The following is a 13,079-nucleotide window of genomic DNA, read 5'->3' as shown; positions in this document are numbered from 1 at the left end:
CCTGGTTAGGTGGAGATCATTAGCCTCCAACAACGTGGCATACACATAAGGAAGCCATTACACTAACAAAACTGCAAATGTAAAAATAGAGCTCCACATAGTTTCCTGGTTACCACATTCTAATTCTGATGGTTTTTCAGTGCCAGTGAAATTTGGTTTCCTTTGTCCCCCGCCATGCCCTGGTTCCTCTGCGTGTGTACTTGTTGTGGGAGGCAATGGCTTACTTTCTAGATGCCCAGTCTCTACCCCCATAAACCTCTACAAGTCTTGCCATGGAGTGTGTGTTGCTGCTCTGTTTTCAGGGTCACAATGGTCCCAAGACCACTGCTGGGGCCCAGGCCAGCAGAAGCCTCAAAAGGGCCCAGCCCCCAGCCAAGAGGAACACCCAACCACAAGCATACAGGGGACAAAGAAGGCAGAAATGGCATGTCCAATGACAAGGGTCAGGCTGTGTTCTATGCCCCAGCTTTGCCCACCAGAGCAAAACACCGAGATGAAGCTAAGACAAACTCTCTGGACAATCCCAGGTTTGCCAAAAGCAAGCTCATTCTCTTCCTGGGGCAACCAAAGGATAGGTAGAGCCGGTGCCCGGCAGGATGGAGTCTCCTGTATCTCTCGTGTGCACCACAGTCACCCTCTGGGTATTTCTTAAATGTTGCAAGAAAATCAGCACACACACCCAAACGCTGCGGAGAGTTTAGATTCTGACCAATGTAGTGCCTGACAGGCATTCACCCATCCATTCATTCACCAGTCACTCATTCAGAGACACCTGCTGAGCACCTGCCGTGGGCCAGAGGCCAGACTGGGGATGCACCTGGGAACAGGCATTGTCTCTGCTCTTACAGAATATCACTGTATCCGACTTTCAGGGGTCTTCTTGGTGAGTCTCACATTCTGGCTCCTGAGGCTCAGTCACCAGGACTACAAAGCATCAGGTGACTATAGGTCACTATGTTGTGACTATAGGGTGCCACAGGAAAGATGATATGTGTGGGAGCGGCCTGCGAAAAATGGTCCCGGGAGAGGAAGCAGTCGTCAGGCAGTTAGCCAAACGGCTCTGAACACCATTGCTGGTTCCCAGTACACCTTCACTGTTCATCCGGGCTTTGCTTGGAACCTGGCTCTTGCGTCTCAATCTCCCAGCTTGTTACTTTTTTGTCAGGCCCTCGGTGGCTCCCGAAACCGACCCCTGGATACACAGGGCACCCACTGGCCGCTTTCCTAGCCTGACTCTGAAGTGCTGCTTGATTTGATGGACCAACCCTGGGTTGAGTCAAGCATGGCAGAAACTCAAAGCGCAATTCACAGGTTGACGTCTCATTGTTAAGAGAGGGACCTGTATTAGCAAAGTCACTTCTTCCACATGGGCAGTGGGGAGACATCTAGTCCAGTGGCCTCCCCACCCCCAAGAGGAAGTCTTTCCCCCAGAACACTTACCTGTGTAGGAGAAGCTCTCCTCAGTCCCACCAGGGGGGCCAGAATAGCCATCAAGGGCCCAGCTAGCCTGGGGGACGGGACCAGGTTCCTGGTCTGTCTGAAGCCTGTGGGACAGAGAACGGGTGGTCACTCATAGCAGGGGTTCTCCTGGCCTCAAAGCTTCTCCAAGGAGCTAAGGAAATCCCCTTGGAGCTCGATCTTCTCCTCTGCTGTGCCCTGCACCCCTCTGGGCTGGACCCTCCTTGGCGGGCACGCACACGTATGCACTCCAGCACGCAGCACGCCTTGGGCAAACTTTGGCCAGTGGTAGGGGCTCTGGGGGGGGAACTCCAGAGGGCACGGGGATGCTCGATGCCAGTCACCCTTTGGTATTCCACCCATTCCCAGGAACACAAATCACCCACAGGACAGAGGAAACCCACAGCAACTCCAGGCCTCGGGTCCTTCCTCCTGCTGCGATCCCTGCCTTCGGTCCATGCCTGCATTATAGCCATGCACACACAGAGGGAAAAGCTCCCTCTGAAGCTGAGGTCACTGACTCCTTATGACAGCTCAGGGGGCACACAGGCCTCCTTGGGCTTGTTCACAGCCCTGAGGAAGATGGAGAGGTAGGCTTAGTTGAGGTCACAATGACTCCAGGAGGATAAGTTCATGCTGGGCCAGTGTGGCAGCAGGAAGGAAGGGTGAGGTCTCCGGGCACCAGCTCCCAAGTGCATGCAGACTTCTGAGCACAACCCTAACCGTACAATCGCTCCCAGGAACAAAGGCTGTGGGAGCTTTTATTATAGGCAATTACCCTGGGCTCTCAGAGCTGGCCCGCCCACCCGTCCGCCCGCTGTCTCCAGCTAAATGGACCCTTTGGCAGCTTGGTAGGAGGGGGAGGGGTGAGCTGTACACGCAGGAGGGGAAGTTGACGGCTGGTCCTGGGGACGGGGGCTGGGTCAGGGGACCCTGTGAGTCTCCAGTGCGACTGAAATTTCGTCTTCCTCTCTCCAGTTTTTCCTTTTTTCAACCTAGATGGCTGGGCCTCTGGGCTCAGCTCTGTTGTTAACTTGCTGTGCAATGCAGAGCAAATCTTTTCTCTCTCTGGGTCCCGCTTCCATCATGGGACAGAAGAGATGACCTCCAAGGCCCAGATCAGTCTGAGAGTCCAGGGTTGCGTGAGGTGTTTGCTGCCCCTGGATGGCTCTTTCTAAGCCATGCAGGTAGTATTGAGTTCTTGTGTGTGTGCAGGCCCCTAAGGTGGGTGCTTGCAATAGAGCTGGGTGGGGGTACTCCGAGAAAGCAGGAGACCTCATCTTGTCCTGGGGACTGCTCAGTATGATGGGGTCATTCACCATGTACTACTATCAATTCAATGTCAGCCTGATGTTTGAGTATTATGGGGATAAAGAAAAGCTGAAGTCGCTTGGTTTCCTGGAAGAAATGAGTATAGATCTGGGGTTTTGAAGGAATGCAACACACTGCTGAGAAAGTAATAGGACATTCAACTGGGGAGAGGGAATTCTATACAATGTATACATGTTTCACTGAATAGCATTGTATATGTAGAGCTAGGCACCGCCTGACCCAGAGCAGGTAGGCAGTAACTAGCGTTAGAAATACAAATAGTTTGGGGGGGCGCCTGGGTGGCTTGGTCGGTTGAGCGTCCGACTTCGGCTCGGGTCATGATCTCACGGTCTGTGAGTTCGAGCCCTGCGTCATGCTTGTTACAGCCTGCACCAGCCCAGGAACACTGAGGAAGGCAGCCTCTATCGCTCTAACCTCAGTTGATTTCACACTTTCATCTCTGCCTGCCTCCACCCTCCCCCCCAAACTCAGCCAGGAACCCCAGTGTCTCTCCTCTGTCTCTCCTCACTTTAACTTTCCAGACTAAATGGACAGTTTCATCTATGTTAGAAGTTGGCTAGGGGTTGAACCTGAGAGAAGAAAACCAGTAGCCCTATCCTGACACCATTGCCTGTACCCTCCTAACTGAAGTCTGATCAGAGGAGGGAAGGAGAGAACTGTGAGAAAAGGAAAACACTTGGCAGTTGGAAAAAGGCAGCAACAGGGTGGTGATCCTTTAGGCGGCCTTTTTCCAGGAGAGCAGAGGAGAAGGAGGTTGAAGACCTGAGGAAACCTGAGGGAACCTGAGAGAACCACAAGTATGAGACCAGAGGATCTGGAGAGCAGACTGAGAGGCATTTATGCCTTTTCTGGGTCCAGCGAGCAGGGGCAACCAGAGGGAGGCAGCGGCAGGTCAGAGAAGAGGCAGGAGATGAACTTCATTGGGAAGGGCCGCACTCAGATCCTAGGAAAGAGATGGTTATGGGCAAGGAAAAAGATGGCTGATGGATTTGTTCCCTGGAGAAGCAGGTCAGGCAGGACAGGCTGGAGACGGGGAGAGGAGCATGATAACCTCTCTTCTGTGATCAGCTGGAGCTTTGCAGAAGGCCAAAGTAAAGGCTAAGGTGCCGGGGGGTGGGGGCAGGAAATTTCCATGAAGACAGGAGATCTGTGACTTCTAGGGAACAAATGGTACCTCCTTGGCTATGAAACTTGCAAAGGTAGCCCAGCCTGGCCCTGGGCAGCAGCTCCAGGTCCCACGGGGCGTACCGGGCTCCCACCAGCCTGCTTGGGGCACATAGGGGTGCCTTCGTCCTAATCTTTCCTTGCCCAAACCATGACCCTCCCTACCACCCTAATCCAGGGCCAGGATTAGAGCAGGGTGTAGGAGAGAGCATGGTAAAGGACCTCCTCCTCTCTGGGGTTGGTACAACACATTTCCACTTCTGTTTCAAATGCAAACATGCAATAAATGTTTGTACATGTGCTGCCAAAGCGAGCATAACATGCAGTAAAGTGTTGCATTGGAATGTTCCGAGGAAGGAGTTCTGACCTCTTTGAAAAATGTCAGAGTCTAAATCTGCCCAGGGACTTGTAGGGTAGGTAATGTAAAATCTTAAACAATTTAATGCCTAGACACTTTTCCCAAAGATTGAATTCAAAATGAAGGAGATCAGGTAGGAGAAGAAAGTCAAAGAGTCACCAGGGAAACACTGTACTAATTGGGAAAAGGCCACGCGAAGGAAGGTCTGCCCTGCATTTTTGCTTCCTTGCGTTCTCTCATCAGCGGGAGAATCTACGTGGAGGGCACGAGGGACAGAAGTGAGGAGCTCCTTAGGAAAAGCCACACGGAGTGCTGTGTGGGCAGTCCTTCAGGCAGAAGAGATGCTCCGAGAGGCAGGGATCGCCCAGGTAAGAATGTCCTTTGATCGTGGAGTCAGCTAGAATGCCTGCCATGACGGGAAGCTCACTGCCTTATCAGTTAATTTGTAAACCTCTCCAGTTGCTGGAAAGTTTTTCCCACTCACCTTCCAGTCTGTCTCAAACTGACTTCCAACCACCATGATGCTTAGTGCTCTGGAGCTGCACCAGGTAAACCTAAGTTATCTTACAACATGACAGCTCTTCAAATATTTGAGAACAGCTCTCAGAGCCTCTCGCGAAGCCTTCCTTTTCCAAAGTAAACTGCCTCGGTTCCTTTCACCATTCTTCTCACACCTTTTTTGGATCCCGCACCAACCTGTCCATCTTTCTCGAAATGTGTTTTTGTGCATCAGTGTCCTTTTAAAATGTGATGTCCCGAAGTGATACTCTAAAAGAGGCCTGCCCACATGGTGAACAGAGTGGGAATATTGGCTTCCTTGTCCTGAACACCGGACATCTACTGCTGAGGTGTAAGAGTGCCCGGAACTTTTCAGAGCCTGAGTCACACTGTTGGCTCCTAATAAAAGTCAAAGCTCCTCACGGTTTCCACTGCCCCCCTCTAGACGCTCTGTCACCACAGAGATTCCCTGTGTCCCAGGAATGGTGTACCAACTTTTTTTTTTTAACTTTTTTTAACGTTTATTTATTTTTGAGACAGAGAGAGACAGAGCATGAACAGGGGAGGGTCAGAGGGTCAGAGAGAGGGAGACACAGAATCCGAAACAGGCTCCAGGCTCTGAGCTGTCAGCACAGAGCCCGACACGGGGATCGAACTCACGGACCGCGAGATCGTGACCTGAGCCGAAGTCGGCCGCTTAACCGACTGAGCCACCCAGGCGTCCCTGTACCAACTTTTTAAACCCCAAACAGAAGTGGGTTTCTCCTCACACTAGCACAGAGAGAAAACCCAGAAAGTCAGGTTAGTCAGGGAGGTACTTAATTTGCATTTGAGCCTCTCTAAACCATGTGATGCTCAGTAATTAAAACTTGGTTTCCTTACAAATAACCCAGTGAAGAGATGGGCAGAAAACATGAATAGACACTTCTCTCAAGAAGACATCCGGATGGCCAACAGGCACATGAAAAGATGCTCAACGTCGCTCCTCATCAGGGAAATACAAATCAAAACCACACTCAGATATCACCTCACGCCAGTCAGAGTGGCCAAAATGAACAAATCAGGAGACTATAGATGCTGGAGAGGATGTGGAGAAACGGGAACCCTCTTGCACTGTTGGTGGGAATGCAAATTGGTGCAGCTACTCTGGAAAACAGTGTGGAGGTTCCCCAGAAAATTAAAAATAGACCTACCCTATGACCCAGCAATAGCACTGCTAGGAATTTACCCAAGGGATACAGGAGTACTGATGCATAGGGGCACTTGTACCCCAATGTTTATAGCAGCACTCTCAACAATAGCCAAATTATGGAAAGAGCCTAAATGTCCATCAACTGATGAATGGATAAAGAAATTGTGGTTTATATACACAATGGAGTACTACGTGGCAATGAGAAAGAATGAAATATGGCCCTTTGTAGCAACGTGGATGGAACTGGAGAGTGTGATGCTAAGTGAAATAAGCCATACAGAAAAAGACAGATACCATATGGTTTCACTCTTATGTGGATCCTGAGAAACTTAACAGAAACCCATGGGGGAGGGGAAGAAAAAAAAAGAAAAAGAAAAAGAGGTTAGAGTGGAAGAGAGCCAAAGCATAAGAGACTCTTAAAAACTGAGAACAAACTGAGGATTGATGGGGGTGGGAGGGAGGGGAGGGTGGGTGATGGGTATTGAGGAGGGCACCTTTTGGGATGAGCACTGGGTGTTGTATGGAAACCAATTTGACAATAAACTTCATATATTGAAAAAAAAAAACTTGGTTTCCTTAATGTGGCCATTTTAGTAAAGTTATATATATATTTTTTCAATTATTATTATTATTTTTAATGTTTATTTATTTTTGAGAGATAGAGCATGAGTGGGGGAGGGGCAGAGAGGGAGGCAGACACAGAATCTGAAGCAGGCTCCAGGCTCCGAGCTGTCAGCACAGAGCCCGACGCAGGGCATGAACCCGCAAGCCATGAGATCATGACCTGAGCTGAAGTCAGATGCTTAACCGACTGAGCCACCCAGGCACCCCAGTAAAGTTATATTTTTATTTAAAAAGCGTGTATACTAAGGGCACCTGGGTGGCTCTGTTGGTTAAGCCACCGACTCTTGGTTTCAACTCAGGTCATGATCTCACAATTCGTGGGTTTGAGCCCCACGTCAGGCTCTGTGCTGACAGTGTGGAGCCTGCTTGGGATTCTCTCTCTGCCCTTCCCCTGCTCTCTCTCTCTCTCTCTCTCTCTCTCTCTCTTTCAAAACAAATAAACATTTAAAAAAAAGGAAAAAAGAAAAAAAAGCATATGTACTTGATGGACATGTTTTCCTATGCACTCAAGTCGCCACGTCTAAAGAAAACTAGAGACTAATTTGTTGACCATGTTGTTATGAATGGTGGTTGGGCCACCGCCAAAGGTGGCGACCCCTGTCTGACCATTTAGAAACCAATACTGACTGTCCTTGGTAGGCCAGGCACGAGGTAAACAGTTATGTATAAAGAAATATAGTAAGTGGACAGAAAGAGAGTGAGTGACAGACAGACAGATACAGAGTATTATGGGAGGGCCAGGAGGAACAGTTAGGACTTCACTCACTATGAACTGAAGGCACCATGCCCATGACAATGCAGTTAGTCTAACTCACAGTGGTGGCAGATATCCCAGATGAGCTGGGTGAGACTGACCTACCTACCTGCACCTCTAGCTGCTTAAGCATCCACAACACCCTAATCTACTGTCTCAGAGCCCAGGGAGATGGACATTTTGGGATGGTACTCTCCTTATGATCCTGTTTGTTACACAGTCCCCAGAGTTGAGGCCTCTGACAAAAACCTTGCTTAGATCCTGGTCCACCTTTTATGTCCCCAATCCTATCTCCGCTCTCCCAACTCTTTGCCTCACTTCCTCTATACTCCGGGCCCCCTGGTCTCCACCAGCTACTCATCACCTAGGCTCCCTCCTCTTTGGACTTGCCACTGAATCCCAGCTCCATGCTTCCCTCCCTTCCTCCCCATCTGCCCCCCACCCCAGCTCACCTGTACTGGAAGGGGGCTACTGTGGCTGTGACTGGCTGACTCTGCTGATGGACCGAGGCGAAGCTGATGGCCCCTGGGGTGGGGGAGGGGCGCTTGCTCTGCACAGGGCTGCACACTGGGGAAGAAGCCCCTGATGCTGCCCCGGCATCAGGCTCCAAAGACTTCAAGACCCCTGGACTTTTGTAGTTTGTATCTCTTTGGTCCTTTCCCGGGTGGTTAGGAGGTTTTCGACCTTCAGGAGCCCCTGGTATTTGAGTTTCTCCATGAGAGCTCATTCGGGATGGGCTCCTGCCCCGGGTCTGGCGGACTGGAATCCCTTCCTGAGCCACCTTCTTCTTTCCCTGGGTGCCTTGTGTCTCCCCAGTTCTTCTGGACCCAGCCCGGCTGGAGAGGGCAGCTTTTGGGCTTGCCCTGGGACTGCTCCATGGGGAGCTGGAGAGGCCTTCACCACCCTCAGCTGACTCTCTCCCTGCCCCAGAAGTCTTGGGGGAGCCTCTCCCCCGAGAGGCCTTAGGAGAGGAGTTTCTGGAAGGGCCTCCTGCTTTGCCCAGTCTCGGGGAGGCCGAACGCTGGGGGCTCAGGGCCAGGCCGGCCTGGCGTGGCCGCAGCTGGGGAGACGCGCCCGGTGTATGAATCCTGGTCTGGGAAGCAGCCCGAGGCACAGGTATGGAGGAGGCATAGTGGGGCCGGCTGGCCGAGTTCACATTGGCCATCCCATTCATGGTGAGCAAGGTGGCAATGAGGACTACTGTCCTGCAGAGAGAGGAGAGAAAAGAAGATTGTTAGGCACCATCCTGAGTTTCCAACCCTGAGGGTATAAAGATGACGATGAGGTCAGGGGAGGAGGCATCAGCATCCAGGCTGGACACTGGGACTCCTGGCTTCACATCCTGATTCAGTCAGTGCCTCCCTGCCTGACTCTGGACAAAAACCCCTTTACCTCCCCTCTCTCAAATGCTGCTGTGAGTCTCCTATGCAGACACATATGTGAAAGTGTTTTGGGAACTATGGTGCTCTCTACAAACGGAGTTAATCTGGCTTCCCTTGCCTCTGTTGCCCTCCACTGATAGGGGATAGACCCCTCCTCGTACCCTGAGTCTACAAGGCACTGACCACGGTAAACCAACTTCCTCGTGCCGTCCACCTTTGCTCTGCATGTTCCTTCCACTTGCCACTTTATCTGACAAAAGTGTCCAGGATACCTCTCCAGCGGAGTGTAATCCTCCAGATCCCACTGGGCCCAAAGGCGGAGCAGCCGATCCCAATCCCCACCAATCATAAACTTGCGAACCTTCTCTGACCTCGGGCTCCTGCCACCTGGCTCATACTATTCACTGGTCCTTGTTGATGCCCATCTCTCCTGGTCCCTATCCACTGCCCCCACCCCTTCAGTCACTGGAGATTTGGGCCCTGGACTCAGTCTTCCTTTCTAGCCCATTCCCCATCCACCTCCCAACCTAGCAAAAGTGCCCTCTGCCACCCTGGGCCTCTGGTCTCACAGATTAAGTGTCCCAGGTTTAGATACAGGCAGAACCCTCTAGGTACCCCCCCCTCCCCCAGCACTCAATCCCTTCCCTCCCAGACCCTGATCCATTAATTATCGCATCTCTCCCCCATACCCTCAACCTCTCCTCCTCTACCAGCTTCTCTTCCCTGCCATGTTAATTAATGAATTAATTGCTCTATTAATCACTTTCATTCCCAAGGGAATGTGAAGCCATTTACAAAGACACAATCAATCAATTTCAGATAGGTGAAAGAGTTAAGTGTAGGAAATGTAGAAAATGAAACCATAAAAGAATTTTCAGAGCACACACATAAATGCTTCCATAATTTTGTTGTGGGAAAGGCCTTTAGATGCCCCACGTCAGAGGCAGAAATTACAAAAGAAAGCACTGATAGACTTGAGTGCATAAGAATGAAAATCTCTGTATGAACACAAGAGCCCTTTCAAAAGGTTCAAGCCACCAAGAAACTATAAAGATACTCGCAACATATACGGGGGACAAGGAGTTAATACCTTTAAGCACAGGGAATTCTACCAAATCAATAAAAGAAAGCAAATGCCCCACAGAATAAAAAAGCAAAAGACTTGAACCAGGAATTCACAAAATAATACATACAATTGGCCAAAACCCAACAAAAAGAAAAGGCCTCCTTAAAATCGAAGAGATGCCCGTTAAATGTTATCGTTTCTGCTATCAAATTTACTACCTTTTAGAAAATGCATATTATCCACCATTGGTACAGGGCCACAGGGCTCTCATACACTGCTGTGGGAACAATGCCAGATCTAGAAATGTGTCCTAGGGAAAGGATTGAAAATGTAGGCAAATGTTTATGTACGAGGAGGCAAATGCTCAAGTTGACTCTCCAGGGGTAAACGGGCTCTGGGTGAAGACGGAGACAGAGGACACGTGGGCAGAGAAAAGGCCACCACGGTACAGCTGGTCCACCCGAGACCACTGGGGTGGCCCCTTTCACACTGTGGAAAAAGCTGTCGGCAACTGCAAGGGATTGTTTCTGGCTGTTGTTGGCCTTGCTCTGACCTTTGACTCTGTGGCCCGGGACCAGTTACAGGCTAAACTGTGAGAAGTCAAGGTAGACCCCTAAACATTGATGGATTTATAGAACTACAGCGCGAAATGACCGAGAGTCAGGGCTTCAGGACTGCCCTACTCACGGATGAAATAATTTCCACTAGGAAGAGAAATACAATGACCTCCTCCTCCTTTCCTCTAATTTGTACCTGAATGACTTGATGCCACTATTGAATGAGCTGAATGTCCTCCAGCAGACAGGGCAAAGCCGCGTGTGTTCAGACGCGCACAACCAGCTTGCCTCCACTCCTCCAGTGGCTGCCCCATCACCTAGGCCCGTAGGACCCCGTCCAAGGCTTCCCCGACTCCTACTTCCTTCCCACCCACCAGGCCACAGTCTGAAAGGACGCTCTTAAGTCACCCTTTGCCTGCCCACCGTCTCCCATACAGGGCGTGCTGCCCTGTCCCCAGCCCCCAGCATGCCAGAGACAGTCCCATTGGAGGGCCTGAGAAGTACTTTCAGAAAGAGATCTCAGAATGTGTCAAGTAGGTACTAACAGCAGCTGTGAGAATCTCCATGCTCAGCCTGCAAAATAAGAACAGGATAAAATCTAGCAACTGCTGCCAGGTGGAGAAATAGAGGGTCTTTAAGATAAGAAGGAGCACTATGCTTTAACCTGGCCTCAAGACCGTAGTGAGGATTCTTCCCCAGTAGCAGTGAGAGCAGATTTACTCTGTCATCCTTCTCCAATCCCTCCATTCCACTAACGATCAGCTACGTGCCTCACTGACAATGCCAAGCAGGACCAAAGGGACAAGAATGGACCCGATGAAAGGTGTGTGTGGTCCCTGAGCTGCTGACCTTGGCGTCCAGCACAGAGCTGAGCCATGCACTGGCCGACTGAGCTAATCAGCTGACCACCCACGACAAGGACCCAAGACCACTGACCCATGACAGCCATACCCCCGAGATTTCAGCGTTCCCATGTTTAATCCCTGCACTGGCACGGTGCCACACAGGCCACTTCTGCCTCTCCCCTTGGGCTGAGTCCCCATCCGGGGACCATGGCCACATGAGCGCACCAGACCACCCCCTCTGGGAGCTACCTCTGTGATGAAACCTACAGCTGTATCTAGGCTCCACCTGCACCTCTCCTGGGAACCGCTCCCCTACCCACGTTGTAATGCCCAGGGACCCCCCAAGAGCCCAACTCACCTACGCTGTCCCTGAAGCATCCCCAGACTCCCCCAAGCCCTACATCAAGGACTGACCAGAGTTCCAGCCAAGAGAGTCCTAAGGCGGAGAAAGCTGATTCTACTTCACTTGCTAATGGAGCAGATGCAGTTGCTGCTTTCACTGGATCATCATTTTTTCAAAGGCTGATGGAAGAAGATTTAAAAACATTCCTGTGGTAGGTCACAGGAGCCACACCCCTCCCTCTTCACTGCAGTTGGGGCCCTGCTCTCTCCCACACCCCGCCCGTGCCCATGACAGCCCTCACCTAGACCAGGAACAGCACCACACAGGATGTAACAACCACTCTCCCAGGTGGGAGCCTAGGAGAATCAGACCACCCTTAGGTCTACAATCAGGTGGTGGAGGAGGGATCCCCAAATACATTGAGCTCTTTCAGCCTGGCAGGAAAGGGGGCACAAAGGAGCCTTCCTGGTTTGCCTTTAGAGTGGGAACTCCCAGGTGCTTCAGTATCCTTACAGGATCTCAAGGGGACACCCAGCAAATCCCTCTTCCCTAGACAGTATCAGTATCTCTCTTTCATTGAGACATGGTTTCTAACCCTCACAACAACCTTCTAAAGTAGCTTTGATTATCCCCATTTGCCAGGTCAGGAAAACAAGGCTGAGAAGGTTAAGTCAGCTGCCAAATGACAAACATAGCTAGAGAGCAGTAAAGCTGTGATTCAAAAGCAGATGAGCAGGACCCTGAGGCCCAAGGATGGATTCCCTAGACCACAGCTACCAGTGCAAGTCCAGCCTCAGGAGGTACTCCTCAGCCTCCATACCCACACTGTTGTTGCTGTGATTGACAGGTCTGGGCCTTCCAGAGATTGTAGGGGAGGGTAGAAGGGGGCATAAATCCAGTTCACAGGGTGGAAAACAGAAAAGGAAATCAGTCACAGGTCTCTGGAGGCCTCCTCCTCCTCTCTTTTTCTCCAGCACTCCTCAGATCTAGCCAGCTACCCTTGTACTGTTCATATCCTGTTTGCCTTTGGTGGTACTAGGGGTCAAGGTGGTCTCAGGGCACTGCCTTGTAAGAGGCTATAGGCAATGAATGCGGCTGGGGAGGGAGATAATGGGCCAAATCCAGCCTGGCCACATGCTTAATATGCCCAGTTGGCAGCAGGTGGCATACTTGGGGTAGGTGGGAATTGAGGAGGAAGACTATGGAATTACAAGACTACAGTAGATGGGAGACCTGGGGAAAAGGGGGGAGAGAGTGCTCATGGGAGGCAGGGTCTTAACTGAGACACGTGGACAATAGTATCTCCAATAGTATCTCAAGGGTGAGGCCTCTGTGCAGATGATCTCTGCTGCGGCCCCAAAAGTTATCTACTGGCCATGGCACCCAAGCTGCATTGTTAATGGACCGAGTGATTTGGGAAGCTCCCATACTTGCTCTGGGGCTCAGTTTCTCCTTCTGTCAAATGAGGGGGAAATTCTGCCTCCTTGCTCTCCATAGCTTCATATC

At 51.0% G+C, this 13,079-nt stretch overlaps 1 protein-coding gene across 9 annotated transcripts in view; it reads right to left on the bottom strand.

Annotated features, from left to right (window-relative positions):
* NAV1 (neuron navigator 1) overlaps positions 1-13,079 on the bottom strand; it is a 247,903-nt gene that overhangs the window by 168,350 nt on the left and 66,474 nt on the right. For all 9 annotated transcript variants that reach the window (XM_047839770.1, XM_047839775.1, XM_047839776.1 and 6 more), the window contains 2 exons: positions 7,833-8,585; positions 1,441-1,544 (listed from right to left, as the gene is read on the bottom strand). In XM_047839770.1, the coding sequence (XP_047695726.1) occupies positions 1,441-1,544; positions 7,833-8,554 (826 nt within the window). In that variant the 5' untranslated portion in view covers positions 8,555-8,585. The remainder of the gene's footprint in view (positions 1-1,440; positions 1,545-7,832; positions 8,586-13,079) is intronic.

This window comes from Prionailurus viverrinus, chromosome F1 (assembly GCF_022837055.1).
Source record: "Prionailurus viverrinus isolate Anna chromosome F1, UM_Priviv_1.0, whole genome shotgun sequence".
NCBI classification, from domain to species: Eukaryota; Metazoa; Chordata; class Mammalia; order Carnivora; family Felidae; genus Prionailurus; species Prionailurus viverrinus.
This window is presented reverse-complemented; position numbering and strand designations above follow the sequence as displayed.